The sequence below is a fragment of the Gracilinanus agilis genome, chromosome 2 (genome assembly GCF_016433145.1).
Source record: "Gracilinanus agilis isolate LMUSP501 chromosome 2, AgileGrace, whole genome shotgun sequence".
NCBI lineage: Eukaryota > Metazoa > Chordata > Mammalia > Didelphimorphia > Didelphidae > Gracilinanus > Gracilinanus agilis.
In genome coordinates, this window is record NC_058131.1 from 214193993 (window position 1) to 214214134 (window position 20142).

Consider the following 20142-nt stretch of genomic DNA (forward strand, 5'->3'; position numbering starts at 1 on the left):
TGAAGGGAAAATAACCCTATACTCCCTTAGGAAGAAGAAGGACTATGGTCTACTGGATAAGGTGACAAAAAGAAAGATTAAAACAAGGGGAAAAGTAGGAAATTTCAATTCAGTGGCAAAAAGTGGTCCCATTGAAAAGTACTTTAATGGTAGGAAGGATTTTCTGTAATAGTAAGTAAGGACCATATAACGAGTATAATCTCAAGGCAATAGTGTTGAGAAAAATTACTATCTCTCAGAAAATGTTGTGTTTCCAAAGATAACATCATATCTCAAGAGAAGAATCAACGTTTTAGGAAAAATCTGATGCTGAGAAGAATGAAAAGACCCAGAGGAGAGATATCATGGCAAATGGCGAAAAATAGTCATAGAGAGATCAGAAAATAGTAAAGAACTATACAATCAGAGACAGACAAAATTCTATGAAGAGGCATTATTTTATTTTTATTTATCATAATTATTTATCCCATGGAGGGAGATACTTCTAAGAGTGAACCACAACAGAAATAAGAGAGGAAGGGAGAAGTTTTACAAAGCAATAGCATAGAAATTATTTTAAAGAGATAAATTGAAACAGGTGTCTTAGAATCATAATTCCACAAGGTACACAGAGAATTAAGAAGAAATAAACAATGATAAGGACCATGAATCGAGGAATAAAAATTTAGACTATAGAGAAAAGCATTGTAATTAAAGAAAAAAAGACCTAATGAGGAAAAAAGAAGGGTTATTTTCATTAAATATTTAACTGAAAAGGAAAAAGAAGGAAATAATTAAATAACTAAATCAAAAGAAAGATAAAAGGTATTCAATAAGTTAAATAAAACTAAGGAATGAGAAAACAAATGATAAATTTTTTGGTATAAGGATAAGGAAAATAGACCCTAAAGAAATAGTTTTACTTTAAGCAGGTTGATCAAAAATCAATCAACAAATGTTTTTTTTAAATATCTATGAGCAATGTACTAATCACTGGAAATAAGAACTGTGACATGATTATGAATAAATAAATGAAAAGAAATGAACAATTAAAGAAGAGGAATTTTTAAAATCCTCCAGAAATAAATCAATATTAAAGACCAATAGAGGAAAATATTAACTTGACTCTCACAATTTTAAATGTAATAGACCAAATAATATACTAAGATGAAAAACAGTGACATATTGAATAAGAAAGCAAAACCTCACAAGTTACACATGAGGTCAGAGACATATGTAGACTAAAAATGAGAAGATGGGATGAAATTTACTATGCATTGGATAAATTTTAAAAAGTGGGAGCTGCAGTCAATATCAATACAAAAACAAAAAATATGACAGGTAAACAAGGAAACCACAGCATACTAAAAGGAAATATAGATAAGAGGCCAATATTATTACTAACTTTTTATGCTCTAAATATCTATGTAACTAAAATTAAGCATCTACATTTTCAAAGGAAAACCTAATTGAATTAAAAGAATATATAGATAGTAACAAAATAATAATAAGGGACTATTTACTTTCTCATCCCCAGTTCCACGTTCAGTCTGTTGTCAATTCCTGTCATTTCAACTTTCATGACATCTTTTAAATGTGCTCTCTTCTTCCTTCTTATGTGGGCAGCACACACATGCCCCATCGCCTCATTCATGGACCTTTTCAGTAGCCTGCTGTTTGGACTCCCTAAACTCAAATTTCTCCCCAATTATTTTCCACTAAGCTGTCAAATGGATGTTCCCAAGTTGAGGTCTGATCTTGCCAACTTTCTCCCTCTCTTCTATTCAATAAATCCTAGTAGCTTCTAATTTCTTCTCGGACCAAATAAAAAATACGTTGGGATTTAAAAATCATTTATGACCTGTGCTTTCTACTTTTCTAATATTCTTAATGCCTTACTTCCCTCCATATACTATATAATCCAGTGTCACTGGGCTACTTGCTATTCCTTAGCCACATTGCATTCAGTCTTCACACTGTATTTTCTTTGTTTATCCCTCTTTCTTAGGCATCATTAACTTCTCAGGTTTATTATTTCTTGGCTCTCTTTGAACATCAACTAAAACCACTCTTTGCAGAAAGCTTTTTTCCTGTTCTCCTTAAACTTAGCATTTTCTCCACAAGATTATCTCTAATTTATCCTTGAAAATATTTTATTTGAGAGGCAACTAGATGGCTCATTTCTGGGACTGGAGTCAGGAAGACCTGAATTCAAAGCTAGCCTCAGACCACTTACTAGCTGTGTAAGCCTAGGCAAGTAAATCTCTATTTGCCTTAATCTATTGGAGAAGGAAATGGCAAATTACTGCAGTGTCTTTGTCAAGAAAACCCCATGGATGGTATTGACATGTTATGGCTCATGGAGTTCATGGAGTCACAAAGAATTAAACATGATTGAAAGACTGAGCAACACCAATGTCTTGTTTATACATAATTATTTGTATATTCTCTCTTCTATTAGACTATAAGCTCCTTGATAGAAGAGACTGTTTTTCTTTTGTATAATATGTTTTTTAACATTCATTAAAATTTTTTTGAGGTTAAAATTTTCTCTCTTCCCTCTGACCCCCTGAAAAAGCAAATAATATATCAATTATACATGTGAAGTCATACAAAATATATTTCCATATTAACCATGTTGCAAAAAATAAAAAAAGCAAGAAACAAAGAAAGTGAAAAAAGTACACGTTGATTTGCACTCAGAATTTGTCATTTCTCTCCTGAGGTGGAGAGTGTTTTTCATCATGGCTCCTTTGGAATTGTCTTGGATCATTGTCTTGATCAAAACAGTAATGTCTTTCTCAGTTTATCATTCATTGATATAAAGTTGCTGTTACTGTATACAATGTTCTCCTGGTCTGCTTACTTCACTTTGCTTTACTTTGCTTCACTATTCATGTATATATACCTTCCAAGATTTTTCTGAAACTGTTGGAATAAGGACAGTTTTTACCTTTCTTCATATCTCTGGAGTTTAGCACAGTGTCTGATATGTTGGCATACACTTAATCAATGTCTGTTAATTTGAGCATGACCTCATTTAGTGTAACCAGATGCGATAAGTGACATAATACATACGAGATACCTGTTCTTAATTTAAAAACTGGCACATGACTTTCAAGTCTTTCCAAATAGTTTGTGATCCAATGAACTCTGGATTCTTCCATGCTTGCTTTCATTTCATAATTCCACTAATTGAAGTTATCAGAATAATTGGAAAAGAACTCAGGCTAGTGATCCAAGGATATTGTAGGACTCAAAAGGAATTGGTGCCACAATTCTGATAAGACTGTCCACTGAAGAACCTGCAAAAGTAGGATAAAGAAGAGGTGCAAAATAAAGACAATTTAATTCTGTGAGTTTTTGCTACCTAGTTTGTTGATTGTACCTATGAAATAACTAGGGTTGTGATCACAAGGGCTATGTGCCTTCTACAAGATAGTTTCAATCTTTTATATTTTTATTTATTTTTGTTTTTAAACCCTCACCTTCCATCTTAGAAACAACACTGGCTTTGAGCCACCTTCTCATCTAGTTGAGAAAATAAATAGAGCAGCAGGTGACAACATCTCAGTGGTGACAACCAATTACCTGATGTCGTTTCAAGTTTGCGTCAGTGGCTTTGCAGTATCAGAGGCATGGTCTGCACTAAAATCTGTTTTTCTGCCTACATATCTTCCCTGTGTGTACTCTAATGTTCCTTGTTAACATGCCTTGTCTATGTGAAATTCCTTTTCATAAACATCTCTTGACTGTGTCTACTTCCTATATCTGTGCCCTTACATACATGTTTTCAAGAAACACATGTTCCCTGCATGGTTCCCCTTTCACATTTGTGGCATCTTTATGTGGGAGTATGATATCTCGCATAACTTTTTTCTTTTAATATTCTTTGATTGTTAATTTGAACGATGAGACCTCTGATTAGCCTTGTAAAAGGAATATGTATTTGTGAGGGCTCATGAGTAACAGTTCTGAGCATGTGCCAATCCACAAAGTCCTTCGAACCTGGGTTGGCTTTTTGGTGTCCGTCAGTGGATAGGGGTTCCATGTGTGAGAGAAGCTCTGGGTGCTACAAATATTTTCCACCCAGTTTGAAAGTGAGAAACTAAGAGTTATTCAGTTACTTGACACACTAAAGGAGAAGTTGTTTGAATAAAATGAAACACTGAACAGGAACAGAAATATGTAGTAGAACATTTGAATTAATTTCTATTCTTGGGCAATTATCATCACTCTCATTTCCACCAGGGTTCTGGAGAGCTCAAACTGTAAAAACTTTCCAAAAACCATGGATTTTAGGTGGAAAAAAGCCAAATGGGGTAAAATTCTTCTACATTCAGAGTGTTTGATAGGAAGTATCACCTATACAATGTTTAAATTTCCTCAGGAATACCCAGCTAGTCACTGAAGCTCTGAGATATTTAAATACTATTTCTCTTTGCTCTGTGGACAACAAGAAATGCTCTGGGTATCCTGAGTTCCTGTATGTTGTACTATAGTCTCAGAAATGCCTTAAGTCTTACCACATCAGGCAGAAACCTTCATGAAATCTCCATTTTCATAGAATTCTCTCTTCACTAATTCCCATCTATGTCTAACAATGCAACATTATGAGAAATGGAATTCCCTTCTAAGGATCTGAACACTTGGCTTATTTATTGTGGGAAATGTAGTCTTTTTCTTTTAAGATAGATCTATTACATGTCCAACTTGGCTTTGGGGAAGAAAGGACTACTTTCTTTCTTCTCAAGGGGAATGATTTCTATCATTAACAACTTAGAGGGCAACTTAGATTTGATACACTTATCTTTGTGGCAATACAGATATATTTCTGTGGACTCTAAAAGTGTGGACTCAAGCGAGGCCAATCAATTCCCATGAACTATGTGATCATGAGGTAGCATAATTTTTAAAAATAAGAAAAACTCTTTTTCCTGTGTCTCCCGTTTTAATGCTCTATAGCACCCAAATTGAAATTTTTGAGTAGGTTTGATTTATATTTACCTATATGTATACATATCATTTCCTGTGAATTCAATCCAAACCACAAAAAGACAAAGACTATTGTTCCTGCCTTGGTATCTCTATTGTCTGGCACATTAATGATAACAATAATTCATGATTAATTGAATTGAAAATAAAATAAATGAATGTATAAACGAATAACCAATAAAATTATCATGTATAATATACAAAATACATTCTAATTACATTTTAATTTCCATAATCATACATTTATAAATTCATTTTCTCTTTTTGATGTAGGCATTCTCTTTGCTGATGGATGATAATTCAATTAAGCCTTCTAATCTTGGATAATAGGCACATATGTGGCATGGGAGTTAGAGGATAGGGTTTTAAATGAGGAAGATCTTCAAATAAAACCTTCACTTCAAATCAGTTGAGTTCAACAAGATTAAAGTTACCACATATCAGGAATGTGCTAGGAATGAATACAAAGACAAAAAAGGAATAATTCACTTCCTTCACAGAATTTACTTTCTATTGTGGAAAAATATAATATTCACAGACTAATATCATACAAAGTCATTTAAGGAAAGAGAGGACACTAGCAATGGAAAGGATCAAGGAAGTATTTGCTAAGAAAATTAGGATTTTAAGAGGCAGAGATGATAAAATAATGTAGTGCAGACTGCACAAGTAAATAGAGGAAGGAGGTGGAATAAGTTCAGAGAACTTCTAGTAGTTCAGTTAGACTAGAACATAGGTTTTATGAAAAAAAGTAAAGGAAAAAAAAACAACTTGAGAAGAGAAGTAGTATGGAGGAAGTCGATCAAAAGTGTCATTATTGGTAATACACCACAATCTGTTTATTTCCACCAAATTTCTTTCCATTGCCTGTTAGGTCCCCTTCAATTTTAATTCTTTTGAGATTATGTTATTTCATAATTCAAAGCCATAGGGAATTTTGCATTGCTAAGCAAGACAATCTCCATGAGTCATCATTGATTAGTTGTTTCAGTTGGAAACAATTGGAGTCATCTGACTTCATGATCCCATTTGGGATTTTCTTGCTGAAGTGGTATGCCAATTCCTTTTCCAGTTCATTTTACTGGTAAATAACTGAGGTCAAGAGGGTTAAGTGACCTGCCTAAGGTCACACAGATAATAGTGTCTTAGGCCAGATTTGAACCCAGGAAAATGAATCTTCCTAACTTCTGGCTTCACATTCCATGCACTGCATCACCTAGCTGGCCTTCCATGACTCTAGTGAACTCCTTGAATGAGTGTATATTTTAATATTTTAATGCAATTGAAATATTTAATTATTATTTCAATAATAAATGCATAGTGTTCTGTTGAATAGAATCAAAAGTCAATATATGTGAGACAGAAAACGTGTAAAGGGAGATAACAGTAGGAGTGATGTTATTGTAGAATAAAAGATGTGAGTTAACACTTCAAATTTAGGAAGATTTGGAAAAGCAGATAGCTCTAGGGAAGGCAGAGGGAAAAGCATGACCAATACTGTGGAGGTAAAAATGCACATACAGGGAAACATCGAAGGAATTGACTTAGTTTTCTTGTTGTTAGCTTATCCTACTTTCAAGTCTTTATATCCCTCATCAGTTTCTGATCTGCTCCATCTCTTCATCTGCTTCATCTATTAGGGACAGTTATATGAATAATCTCTTTGTAATTTGTATAAAAGGGTGCAAAATACTTAAAGGTAATTCAAGTATTAGCAATTTTTCTTAGTATTTTTCTTAATTACTGTCAATTCCTGATACATTCCATTCTCTAAAATGCTGTCAAAATAATTTTTCTAATGTGCAGGTGTATACATGTTATCCTTCGATTTGGTAAAGCCCAGTGGCTTTCTATTCCCTGCAGAATTAGATATAAATTCTTCTATTTGGCATTTAAAGCTCTTCACAAACTGGCCCCTTCCTACTTTGCCTATCTACAATTCATCCATCCTACATGCTATTCGTCAGAGTTATATCACTATATCACCTATTTCCATGGGCCTTTGCACTGGCCAGCCATCACTCTACATCCAATTTCTAAAATCTAAAATCTCTGGCTTCCTTCAAGACTCAAGATCAAATATTACTTCTTTAGGAAGTTTTTCTCCGCCTCCCATGTTGTAGTGCCCAGGCCTTTAAGGCTACATTTTATTGTCTTTTTATTTATCTTATATAAAGATTTTCTTATAAATTTTTGTAGAATTCTTTCATTTTGTCGAGTTTTCATGTATTAGATTATCAAACATTAAACCACTTCATTTGATTATTGTTCTGGCTTGCATTGATCTATTTTGCTGTTTTTAACTAGTACCAAATGTTTCTGGTATTTGCTATTTTATAAGAGAGTTTGAGATCTGATAATATCAAGTCTCTCTTTTACTTCTGCTTTTAAAAAACAGATTAACAAACAAGAACTTTCTATTATAATTTTAGACCTTCTCTTCCTCCAATTTAATTTTTCTTATGCTATAAAGTTCCTCTAGGTTTATTAATTTGTATGGCACTAAATATGTGAATTTCTTTAGGCAATATTTCTATTTTATGCTTTTTGTCTCTTGTAGATTCATCTACCATTATTTTTAGATTATTTTATACTTGAAATTATCTAAATTTTGCATCTTCCAAGGTATTTAAATATATAATTTAAGTGGGGTTTATCTTTCTTTAGTTTCCTCAGGGACTTTTTTGGGGACTGTATATAAAAGCTGATAAAATTTTTGAATTCATTTTGTATCCTGCTACTTCCTGAAGTAATTTATTGTTCCAGTTGCTTTCTTAACTGGTTCAATGTGATTTTCTAAATAAGCTATCACATCATCTGCCGATAGGGATATTACCTCTGTCACTGTTTCATATACTTAATTTCTTAGTCACTAAGGGACACAGTGAATAGAACTTCAGGCCTGGAGTCAGGAATAGCTCTTTTCAAATTTAGCTTGTCACTTATTGACTGCTTGACCCTGGGCAAGTCACAATAACTCTGTCTGCCTCAGATTCCTTATTTTTAAAATAAGGGTAATAATAGTACCTACCTCTCAGAGTAGTTGTTAGGATCAAATGGGATATTCATAAAAGCACTTAGCGCTGGGTCTGACATATAGTAAGAACTATATAAACATTAACTATTATTATTAGCTAGTTATACATAGTGAAATACTTTTGTACCTCAGAGACAATGATTTATGTGGACTAAATATATGTCATGAAGTGGAATACGTTTCTAAGCTATCAGTTTATTCTTGAAGTTTGAACCATGCTGATTCACTTTAAATTGCTCATATAGAATGTCCCCATCATCCCATATTTTCCTTGCATCCTTGTATAACATCGATATGGTCACAGTAAATTTTTCTTTATATTTCAGGAATCTCTTTGGTAAGATTTTGCTTAATGTTTTTGCTTTAAATATGAATAAAGTCTTAATATGAAGAAGTTAAGAAAGAAGGACAGTAAGTAGAAAAAAACTTAAGTATTCCATACTAGATTCTCAAAGATTAGCTAAAAATGCTTCCACCTCTTTTCTGGTCAACCTTACCAATGTCTGAGTTCAGAACTGATCTTTTACTTCCTACATACACCTTTAGATGCAGCTTAATCTCCTCAACCAATCCCAATGAGTTTTTATTTAGTTATTTCTTTCACTGATTTTCACTCATTCCAAACTGATTAAGGCCTCTTTAATGCCTTTAAGTGATACTTTTAAATGCAATGCCTTTAATTAAGTGATTCAGTAGAACATCTTCTTAAGGGAAGTGGGGTGATTTTTTTATTCAATCAGACCTCACGTTGGTAAGGAAATTTAGTCAGGTATCTTCTTTCTCATTTATTGGAAATAATTTTGAAACAGATATATTGAGTATTATGTTTAATGCTTAATATCACTTACTTGGTAGCTTGTGATTTTTCAGTTAATGACTACTTTTTTAGTATTATATAAGTACCAAATAATCCTTCCCTCTTCTGGGAATGATCTCTGAGTTTCTGCCTAGCTATTGGGATAGGAAATGAGTAGATGTCTTCAGAAAGAGGAATCTCTCAAGAATAGGCCCCAGCCACTGACTACAGTTTTTCGAATGGCACCCTTAACCTCTTGGTTCCTCAGGCAGTAAATGATGGGATTTAACATAGGAGTAAAGACTGCATATATGGCTGAAATCAATTTGTTGGAATTAAAGGAAGCAATGGCTCGAGGCCGAACATACATGAAGATTACAGCCGTGTAATAAATGACTACCACAGTGAGGTGGGAGGCACAAGTGGAGAAGGCCTTTCGCTGTCCAGCAGCTGAGGGGATGTGCAAGACAGTGGAGATGATGAAACCATAGGAGAGAACTGTAGCCGAGAAAGGGAATACAAGGATCACAATAGCTAAGCTAAAGTCCACTGTCTCAGCCATAGAAAAATTCTTACAAGCCAGTTTTAAGACAGGAGAAACATCACAAAAAAAGTGGTTTAAGACATTATTACTGCAGAAGGAGACACGTGAGATGAAAAAGACCTTGGCTACAGCAATTGAAAAGCCACATACCCAGGAGCCAGAAGTCAACTGGATACAGAGCTCTGTGGTCATGATGACTGGGTAGTGGAGGGGATGGCAGATGGCCACATAACGGTCATATGCCATGGAAGCCAGGAGCACACATTCTGTGCAGACAAGTGAAATGAAGAAGTAGAGTTGAGTCATGCAGCCCAGGAAGGAGATGGTGTTAGGAGAAAGGAGAAAGCCAACAAGCATCTTGGGGACAGTGACAGAAATGTACCATATTTCCAGGAAGGACATAGTAGCCAGGAAGTAATACATGGGTTTGTGAAGAGAAACATTGATCCACACAGTGAGGATGATGACCAGATTTTCCATCAATACAAACAAATAGGTTCCAAGGAAGAGGATGAAGAGCAGGATTTGCACCCAGATAGTGGTTGGGAAGCCCACAAGGATAAACTCAGTGAGATTGGTGATGTTTTCTTCCCTCATGGTTAGGATGCAAAGGACTGTTGGGACCTACAATGGCAATGTAATAAAGAATGGTGAACAATTAGGAAAAAGCATTGGGTAAATGTTATTTATTTCTTATACATTATCTATCTTTTCCTCAGCTTAAAGACATTGCTTTAACTCTATCTTAGAATACCATGGAAATCTCCTGAGAGTCTATAGACTGACCTTCATGGCAACCAGAGAATAGGGGAGAATGTTTAACCAGTCCTGTCCTCAATTTGAGTTTAGGGATCAGTGATTACAGAAGAGTCTTGACACAAGATTCAAGAATGAGAAAGTATATCTGGCTCATAAATAAGGCATAAGGCAGAACCAGAAAGCCTAGGCCAATGACTGCTTTAATTTCTTCTTCCCTCCCTCCTTCTCTCCCTCTATCTCTCTCTTTCTCTCTGTCTCTATTCCTTCCTTCCTTCCTCTTTCTTTCTTTTTCTTTCTTTCTTTCTTTTTCTTTCTTTCTTTCTTTCTTTCTTTCTTTCTTTCTTTCTTTCTTTCTTTCTTTCNTCTTTCTTTCTTTCTTTCTTTCTTTCTTTCTTTCTTTCTTTCTTTCTATCTTCTCTCATCCAACATGATCTTTTGGCTTTTTACCTCTCCTTCTGACTTCCCTTATAAACCTTACCCTACTTCTACAACATGACCTCCAATCCCTTGGACTCTTAATCTTCTCCCAGGTCATCTCCCTTGCACTAGCCACTCTCTCCCCTCATCCGCATCTTTACAATTTGTTGAAATAATTCAACTCTGCATTGTCTTCTTTTTGTATTAAATCTTTACCTCATCTTATTACATCTTATCTTTTCAGATCACTGAAATTTCAGATCACTCCCACCATTTACTACCTTCATTCCTACATTTGTGCTGCTGAATGAGGGTAGAGAAAATCATGCAACTATTTTGAGTTTATGGTGGACTAGGCCCACAACAAGTTTATGGTACACCACCTCAACTGAGCCTCAGTACTGCCTGGCAATCTTTTCAAAATTTACCTTAATAACCCATCCCATCCTCCACAGTAGCTCTTCTAAAAGTTCTCATCCCTCCTCTGATCTCCATGGGTCCCTTTCCCTCTCTCAGGTGAGGTTCTTGCCTCAGAAAAAATTGATGCCATTTGCCATGAGCTCCCTCTTCTCCCATCTTCTTCAACTCCAATAATGCTTATGCCTTCTGCCACCATTTCTTCCTTAACTCCTGTCTCACAAGATGAAGTGGCTTTACTCCTTATTAAGACTAAATACTCTACACATTCAAGGGATCCCATTCTTTGGCATTTCCTCCAACAGATTGTTTCCTCAGTAATCTCCATTTTAATCTTTTTTCCTGTTTAATAGCCAATGGCTCATTATTTATTTCCTACAAACATACCTATCTCTCCTCCATATTGAAAAATTCCTCACTTTATGCCTCCACTTCCAACTATAGTCCTATATTTCTTTCCTTTGTAGCAAAACTCAAAAGTGCCATCTACAAAAGATGCCTCCATTTCTCTCCACTCTTTTCTTAATCCTTTTTAATTTTTGTATCCAACCTTATCTTTCCACCACAAGAGCTCTCTTCAAAGTTTCTAAAGGTCTCTTAGTTTATATGTCTAATGGTCTTTTCTCAATCCTCATTCTCTTTCACTTTTACAGGTGTTGACACTGTTGATAATTTCCCCCCCTTCATACTCTCTTATCTCTAGTTTTTTTTTTTTTACTATCCTGGCTTTCCTTTTACCTATCTGAATATTTTTCAATCTCCTTTGCTGGATCTTCAGCCAAAAAATTCTACTCTGAGCATAGGTGTTTTTCAGTCTCCTGCTTGGGTCCCCTTCAATTCTTATATACTACTTTACTTACTTGGTAGTCTCATTAGTTCCCAGGGATTTTATTATCTCTATATTGTTGATTTTTATAGTTACCTATCTTTCTGTACCCTCTCTACTGATCTCTAGTCCAGTGGTTCCCAAACTTTTTTGGCCTACAGCCCCCTTTCCAGAAAATACATTACTTATCCCCCTGGAAATTAATTGTTTAAAATTTTAATAACAATTAATAGGAAAGATAAATGCACCTGTGGCCATCACTGTCTCCATGGATTGCTTCAGCACCCACCAGGGGGCGGTGGTGCCTACTTTGGGAATCATTGCTCCAGTCTACTATCTCCAACTGTCTTTCAAACATCTAAAAACTAAATGTTTAACAGAAAATCAAACTTAATATGTTGGGGAATCTAGGTAGCTTAATAGACAAAGTGACAAGCCTGGAGTCAGGAGGACCTGGGTTCAAATCTGGCATCAGACACTTTCTAGCTGTGTGACCCTGGGTAAGTCACTTAACCCATATTGCCTGGCCCTTATTATTCTTCTGCCTTGTAACAAATACTTGCATCAATTCTAAGACAGAAAGCAAGGGTTTAAAAAAATAAACTCAACATGTCCATAGTAGAACTTGTTATCCTTCTTCCTTCCCTCTTACTATAAAGGGTGATACCATTCTATTGTTCTCTCAGGATACCAATCTAGGAGTTAACTTAGACTCCTAACTATCTTTCACTCACCATGTCCAAAGAGCTGCCAAGGCCTATCGATTTTTACTTCCATAACACCTCATGTAAGCACTCTTCTTTTCTCTGACACTACCACATGTAGACCAGCATCACTTCATGTCTGAACCACTGCAATTGCCTTCTGGTAGGTCGGTCTGCTTCAAGTCTCTCTTCACTCCAATCTGTCCTCCAACCTTCCTAAAGTATAGATCTGACCCTCTCATGCCCCTACTCAGTAAACTCCAATGACTCCCTTTATCCTCTAAATCCAATCTGCTGTTTTAAATTCAATGCCATTTATAACTTACTCCCTTCCTTCTTTACTAGCTTTTTTTAAACCCTTACCTTATCTCTTAGAATCAATACTATGTATTGGCTCCAAGGCAGAAGAGTGGTAAGGACTAGGTAATGGGGTTTAAGTGACTTGCCCAGGATCACACAGCTGGGAAGTGTCTGAGGCCAGATTTGAACAGAGAATCTTCTGTCTCTAAGTCTGGCTCCTAATCCACTGAACCACCCAGATACCACCTTTTCTAGTCTTCTTAGACCTACACCCCCAACTTGCAATCTTTGAACCTGATTGATTTGATTTTGATCAGTTGAGTCTGATTGGGTCAGCTTTGGGCATTTTTTCTTGCTGTCCCCCATGCCTGTAATGTTTGCCTTCCTCAACTCTACTCACTGACTTCCTTTAAGTCACAACTAAAATCACTTCTTTTACAGGAAGCCTTTTCTGATGAGTTCAGAAAAACCCTGAAAGACCTATATGAACGTGTGCAAAGTGAAATGAGCTCAACAAGGAGAATGGTATATTTCAGTGATGGGCAAACTTTTTTTAATTATATTTTTATTTTTATTTTGAATATTTTCCCCTAGTTACATGTTTCATGTTCTTTCCCTCTCCCCAATGCCCCCTAACCCCCCTTAGCCGACACACAATTCCACTGGATTTTACTTGTATCATTGATCAAGACCTAATTCCATATTATTGATAGTTGGGCTAGAGTTATCATTTAGTGTTTACATCCCCAATAATATCCCCATCAGCCCATGTGTACAAGCAATTGTTTTCTTCACAGTTCTTCCTTTGAATGTGCCTAGTTTTCTTTCTCATAAGTCCCTCAGCCTTGCTTTGGATTCTTGCATTGTTGCTAGTAGAGAAGCCCATTACATTCGATTTTACCACAATGTATCAGTCTTTGTGGACAATGTTCTCCTGGTTCTGTTCCTTTCACTCTGCATCAGTTCCTGGAGGTCTTTCCAGTTCACATGGAATTCCTCCAGTTCTTTACTCCTTTGAGCACAATAGTATTCCATCACCAACCAATACCACAATTGGTTCAGGCATTCCCCAATCGAAGGACAGTCTCTCATTTTCCAATTTTTTTTTTTTGCCACCACAAAGAGTGCAGCTATAAATATTTTTGTACAACTCTTTTTCCTTATTATCTCTTTGGGGTATAAACCCAGCAGTGCTATGGCTGGATCAAAAGGCAGATAGTCTTTTAAAGCCCTTTGAACATAGTTCCAAATTACCATGATGGGGAAACTTTTAAAAGAGGGGGCCAAAGGAAAGGAAATGCTCATCTGTCAGTCTGTTTCTAAGGTAACTCTTTGGAGGTTTCCTTGTATTTTATCCTATTCATCGTATTCATCAGATTAGGAATAATGTCCTGAGGCTAGATAGAACGTTTCAGGGAGCTGCATCTGGTCTGTGGGCCGTAGTTTGCCCATCACTGGTATATACAATAACAGAAATATTATATGGTAATCAACTATAAAAGACTAAACCATCATCAGCAAAACAATGTTCCAAAGATAACTCCAAGGGACTCATGATAAAAAATGTTATCCACAGTTAAAGAAGGAACTGTTGTCATCTGATTGCTGATCAAAGCATGCCATTTTTCACTTTATTTCCTTCATGAGTTTTTCATTGTAATGGGGTATAGATATTTTCTGTGATGGCATGAGGAATGTGGAAATCTGTATAGCATGAAAGCACTCTATCAGACTATCAATTGCCTCAGAAATTGCCTCAGGTGGATGGAATCTGAATGTCAGAAAGGTCAGAAAACAATTGTCAAAAATTGCTTCAACATGTAATTGAAAAAAATGTAAGGTTAAAAAAAACCCTACTGCCTTCTCTTTGTTATTTGTTATTTATACTATTTATAGCTTGCTTTGTATATATTTGTTTGCCTGTTGCCTTGCCCATTAGATTGTAAGCTCCTTGAGGGCAGGAACTGTTTTTGTACCTCCAGCACTTAGGATAGCACCTGGCACATAAAATAGTTGCTTAATAAATGTTTATTCCTTGATTTAATAATTTTTCCTATTTCTTTTCTCAAGAGATAGTCTTAAAATATTGTCTTTATTACATGCTCTACACAGTTTCCAAAATAAGTTTCCTAATCTACAATCCTGAAAATGTTATTCCTCCTTACAAAAACCTTTAATGTTTTCTTTTTGCCTGTAGGACAAAATACAAATTCCTTAGCCTTTTTTTAAAGGCCTTGTAGAGTAAGCTCTAATCAAATCACTCAAGTTTCTTGTTTTTTTTCCCATTGTTCCTCCATCTCAAACTGCATTCCAGCCGAACTAAATGGCTTGCTTTTTGCTGAGGTTGCTGTTGCATCCCATGGCTCAGAGACCTCACACCAGCTGTCTGGTCCCTCAGTCTCTCAAACACTGAATGTGTTTCTTTTGGAATCTTAGTCTTTTTCCATAATCCTTATCTTTTTTTTTCAAAACCAAACACATGCCACATTCTTGTAAAGCCTTTTCTAATCTGGTACATTGTAGATGCCCTCTCATTCCATTCCCCAAACCTTTTCTTTATTTAACAAATTCTTTTGCATGTTCAATTGATTATTTGATTACAAGTTGCTATATTGTTTAATTTTTTCTTTTGTATACTCATTGCTTAGCATAGTTCCTGGCTCATGATAGACACTTAAATGTTTATTGAATTTCACCAAATTCATTCATATATGTGTGAAGAAGAAAACCTAGCTCTCCTTAAATATCCTTTGGGTCAATGTTCATTGTGTATGTTATTTAAAAACAAAAACCAAGGTTTGTGCATGCTAATGGTGATGGGTTTTGAGACTAGAACAAAAGAGGAATGGTCAGGATGGCTTATTAAACTAAAAAAATGAATTTTTATTTAGGCAGCTGAGGAACTTAAGTAAAGATTCTGTCTGACAGAAAGAAATAAGAGGAGGATGAGTTACTAGGATAAGGATTCAGATAAAGAGCTAATTCAGAGAGTTGACATCATATTATTCATGACAACTCTTTGATTCTAGCCATTGGACCAGTTCTGGGATTGTTCTACAGACAACCTGCTTTCTCCAGCAGATGCATACATATGGTAGAGGTCAGGGATATAACATGAACTGAGGGACCTGGCATCTCAGTCAGTCCCAGGCTTGAACTGCAGAAAATTCTGCTAGATCTTCTCCTTTTGATTTCTCTTTCTTCCCATTCCTCTCTTTCCTTCTCCCCCCTTCCTTCTCTCCCTCTCTCTCCTCTCAGGACTGACTGACCCATTTTGAAGTACTGTTCACATGGAACCTTTCTCTACTTTGTCCTTTAAAGGGTATTTGGAGGCCTTTAAGAAGAAGGGGCTGATGGCTGGATTTGGATCCCAGAGAGATAATAAAGAAAAAGGCATACAAAAATATTATAGCTGTGTTCTTTGTGGTGGCAAAAAATTGGAAAATGGGGGATGTCCATTGATTAGGGAATTGCTGAATAAATTGTGGCATATATTGGTGATGGAATATTATTGTGCTGAAAGGAATAAAGAAAAGAGGAATTCCATGTGAACTGGAATGACCTCCAGGAATTGGTGTAGAGTGAAAGGAGCAGAACCAGGAGAACATTGTACAGAGATTGATATATTATGGCACAATAGAATGTAATGGACATTTCTACCTGTAGCAATGCAATGACCCAAGACAATCCAGAGGAACTTATGAGAAAGAATGTTATCCACATCCAAAGAAAGAACTGTGGAACCAGAAATTCATTAGAAAAAAATATTATCGACCATGTAGTGTGATAGGAATATGATTAGGATTTTGATGTTAAAGAATTGCTTTACTGCAAATATGAATGACATGGGAATAGGTTTTGAAGAATGATACATGTAAAACCCCATGGAATTCATCATCGGCTCCTAGAGTGGGAAGGAAGAGGGGAGGGAAAGAACATGAATCATGTAACCATGGAAAAATATTCTAATATAAAATTTTTTTTAAAAAAGGAAGAAGGGGCTGGCAGAGATGTCTAGACTGGGCTGCAACTTAGAACTAGGTGGATTTAAAGAGAGGGAAAAAACTTCTTTAGGCAACAACAACATGGGTAGATAGGACAATTCTCAGGAGTAAAGGGAAACATAAGTGAATAATTTCTAATCTATATGCTAAAAATTCCCACACTTATAGGAAAAAGAAGAGTTGTCTAAGATTAGCCTACAAGGGATGTTGAAGGTTGCTTGATCCTATGAAGCCCTATCAGTATACAGTTAATTTTATCTTATTCTAAATTTTTAGAAAAATATTGTATAGAAATGGAATGTGATCATCTCTTTATACCAGTGATTCCCAAAGTGGGCACTACTGCCCCCTGGTGGGTGCTGCAGCGATCCAAGGAGGCGGTGATAGCCACAGGTGCATTTATCTTTCCTATTAATTGCTATTAAAATGAAAAAAATTAATTTCCAGGGGGCTAAGTAATATTTTTTTCTGGAAAGAGGGCAGTAGGCCAAAAAAGTTTGGGAACCACTGCATTATGAGATTATTAGGCTCAGGTCTTATTTCCAAATTATCACAAAATATATTGATGAACTGGAATCTTTCCAGAGGATGTGAAGGGAAACTTGAAAATATCATGAGGATAGTTTGAAGGAATATGGAATATTTTTTCTAAACAAAATAAGACTTAAAAGTGATATTATAATATTTCAATGGTACTGTGGTCTTACTGGTGTGAGAACATACTTCCTTGTGTAGACTGAAGCTCATATGTCTTTCTTCTCTTCCTATTTAGTTCTTTTCCTTATATTTCTATAAATCTTTCAGTGCCTTTTTAAGACTTTTGAATACTTCCCAGATGCCAGTGAAACTCAGGCTTCTAATTTATTTATTTTTAATTTATTTAATTGATTAATTAATTTAGAATATTTTCCCATGGTTACATGATTCACCTGTTTTCCCTCCTGGAGCTGATGATGAATTGCACTGGGTTTTACATGTATCACTGTTCAAGACCTATTTCCATATTATTAATATTTGCAATAGAGTGATCATTTAGAGTCAACTTTAATATCCTCAATAATATTCCCATTGAACCACATGATCAATCATATATTTTTCTTCTGCATTTCTAATCCCACAGTTCTTTCTCTGGTTGTGGATAGCATTCTTTCTCATAAGTCCCTCAGAATTGTTCAGGCTGCTTATTTCTTATCCTGTACTCCGACAATGTGACTGACCACCTTCATTTCCATTTTTTATTTCCATTCTATGATTATGTCTCTTCTTGTACATGTCATTGTCAATAATATGCTGCTGGTTACTTAACTTACACTATTTTTATTTTTATGACCATTGTACACGGTTAAAATTCTTCTTAGATCATGATATTCCATGTTTGGGAACATCGTAGCTTGACTCTGATTTACAGGGATTAATTTGATGATTTTTCAGAGGGGATGATTCCAAAAGAAGAAAAATATCATAGACTCTCCCCCAAGAACAAAGAAGTGGGTATCAATAATTAATATTTATTTCTACTTTCTTCTTTCTACAAAATCTTTAGGAAAATGATCTATACACAGTCTCCCATTTTGTTGTCTTTGTTTTTGTACTAATGTACTTTTAGTACTTTGTACTAAAAGGTTGCCTTCCTAACTCTAATGTCATACACTCCAGGAAGCCTTTCCCAATGGTTTCTCTTTGGGCCTCAGTTTTTTGTTCATACATCTTATATGTTTGTCAAATAGGATTTTATATTGTAGTTATCTATGTGCCATATTTTACTAGACTAGAAGTTTGGATAAGATATGTCTTAGCTAAACTTTATGTCTTCCTAGGACTTTACACAGTTTGATGCACAATTAGCCATGTAAACAGTGTTTGTTGAATTTAATTGTTTAATGATTGTGTGTCAGCTTGCATGGAAGCATTCAGCTGTATATCACAAGGTTCTGACCATAAGCTTATTCTGGTTAACATCATTTTCAATTATATAAAAGCCATGTTTATTGGCAAAAAAAAATAGGAGGAAATAGCTAATTAAGTGGAAGGAAAAATCAAATTTCGGAAAGATTTTAAAAGCAAAAACTTTGGCATTAAAAACACTTTGAAATTTAGAGTAATAGGTTCATAGAATTTTGAAGCTATGAGTGACCCTGTGAGATGATTTAATTCAACCTTTACATTATATATAGCCAGAAAATGAGACAGAGGGAGCTGAAGTGAAAGTTATAAGTTGTTTGTGACAACCAAATTAATTTTCTAACCTGTGCTTACCATATATACTATCATGTACCAACAAACCTCAGCAATCAGGTGAAAATTTGACATTAGGTGAAATTAAATTTTAGAGGTAAGTTTTCTCATAGGAGTTATATTATAAGTGAATGATTAAACGACTGATGTTAGTCAGATATTGTGAGTTTTTATCCCTAGCACCTACTACCATACCTCAAAGTACTTGATATTTATTTTTTACTCATTCATTCATTTACATTTAATTTTTCCCTCCTCTTGAACTGGTCACTTCAGATCAATAAGTATTTTTCTTCTCATAGTCGATTTAAAAAAATAAATTCTTACCATCTTAGAAATTCCTCCATGTTAGAATCATTATTATGAATTGGTTCTAAGGCAGAAGAGTGGTAAAGGCTAAGCAATTGGGATTAAGTGATTTGCCCAGGGACACACAGCTAGGAAGTGCCTGAAGCTAGATTTGAACCCAGGACCTCTCATCTCTAGGTCTATGTTTCAATCTACAGAGCCACCTAACTTCCCCCTCAAGTTATACTCTTAAGGAGTTTTCTGTTGTATTAATAAGCTAAATGACTTTCCTAAGATTATACATCCGGTATGTGTCAGAGACAAACTCTGAACCCAGATATTCTTTACTTTAAGGTTGGCTCTCTATTGGCTATCATTTGCTGCCTGTTTAGATATATTGTATGAAACATACTACAAATTCCACTAATCAAGGCATGCTTATATTCAATACGTCTACATCCTTTACCTTTAGACAGGTATCTTGTATTAGCATTTTCATGGTTTAGAGAATCACAGAATTTTGTAAATCAAATGATTTAGTCTATTTCCTCACTTCATATACTAAGAATCTGAGAGTCAGTGAGATTACGTGCTCTTCAAAAGGTTACATTGGGAGTTAGTGGGACTGGCTCCCTCTAGCACCTCAACTTTGTTCTTATATATGAAGCCTTCAGAAGAATCTGACCACTGATCATTGGAGCAGGTTCCCTGCGTCCTCGTAACAATCCTCCAAATCAGTCATTATTATTGATAATATACTAATGCATCCAAATAAGGAACTTGTAATGAGATGGTCAACAAGCATTTACTAAGACCAATTCCATACTAGGCAGGCCATGAG

The 20142-nt window shown here is 35.4% G+C and overlaps 1 protein-coding gene across 1 annotated transcript; it reads right to left on the reverse strand.

Moving 5' to 3' along the window:
* Positions 1 to 8991: 8991 nt before the first annotated feature.
* On the reverse strand, positions 8992 to 9948 carry LOC123233483 (olfactory receptor 6-like). The gene has a single exon (XM_044659574.1). The coding sequence runs from the start codon at positions 9946 to 9948 to the stop codon at positions 8992 to 8994; it is 957 nt and encodes a 318-aa protein (XP_044515509.1).
* Positions 9949 to 20142: the final 10194 nt, after the last annotated feature.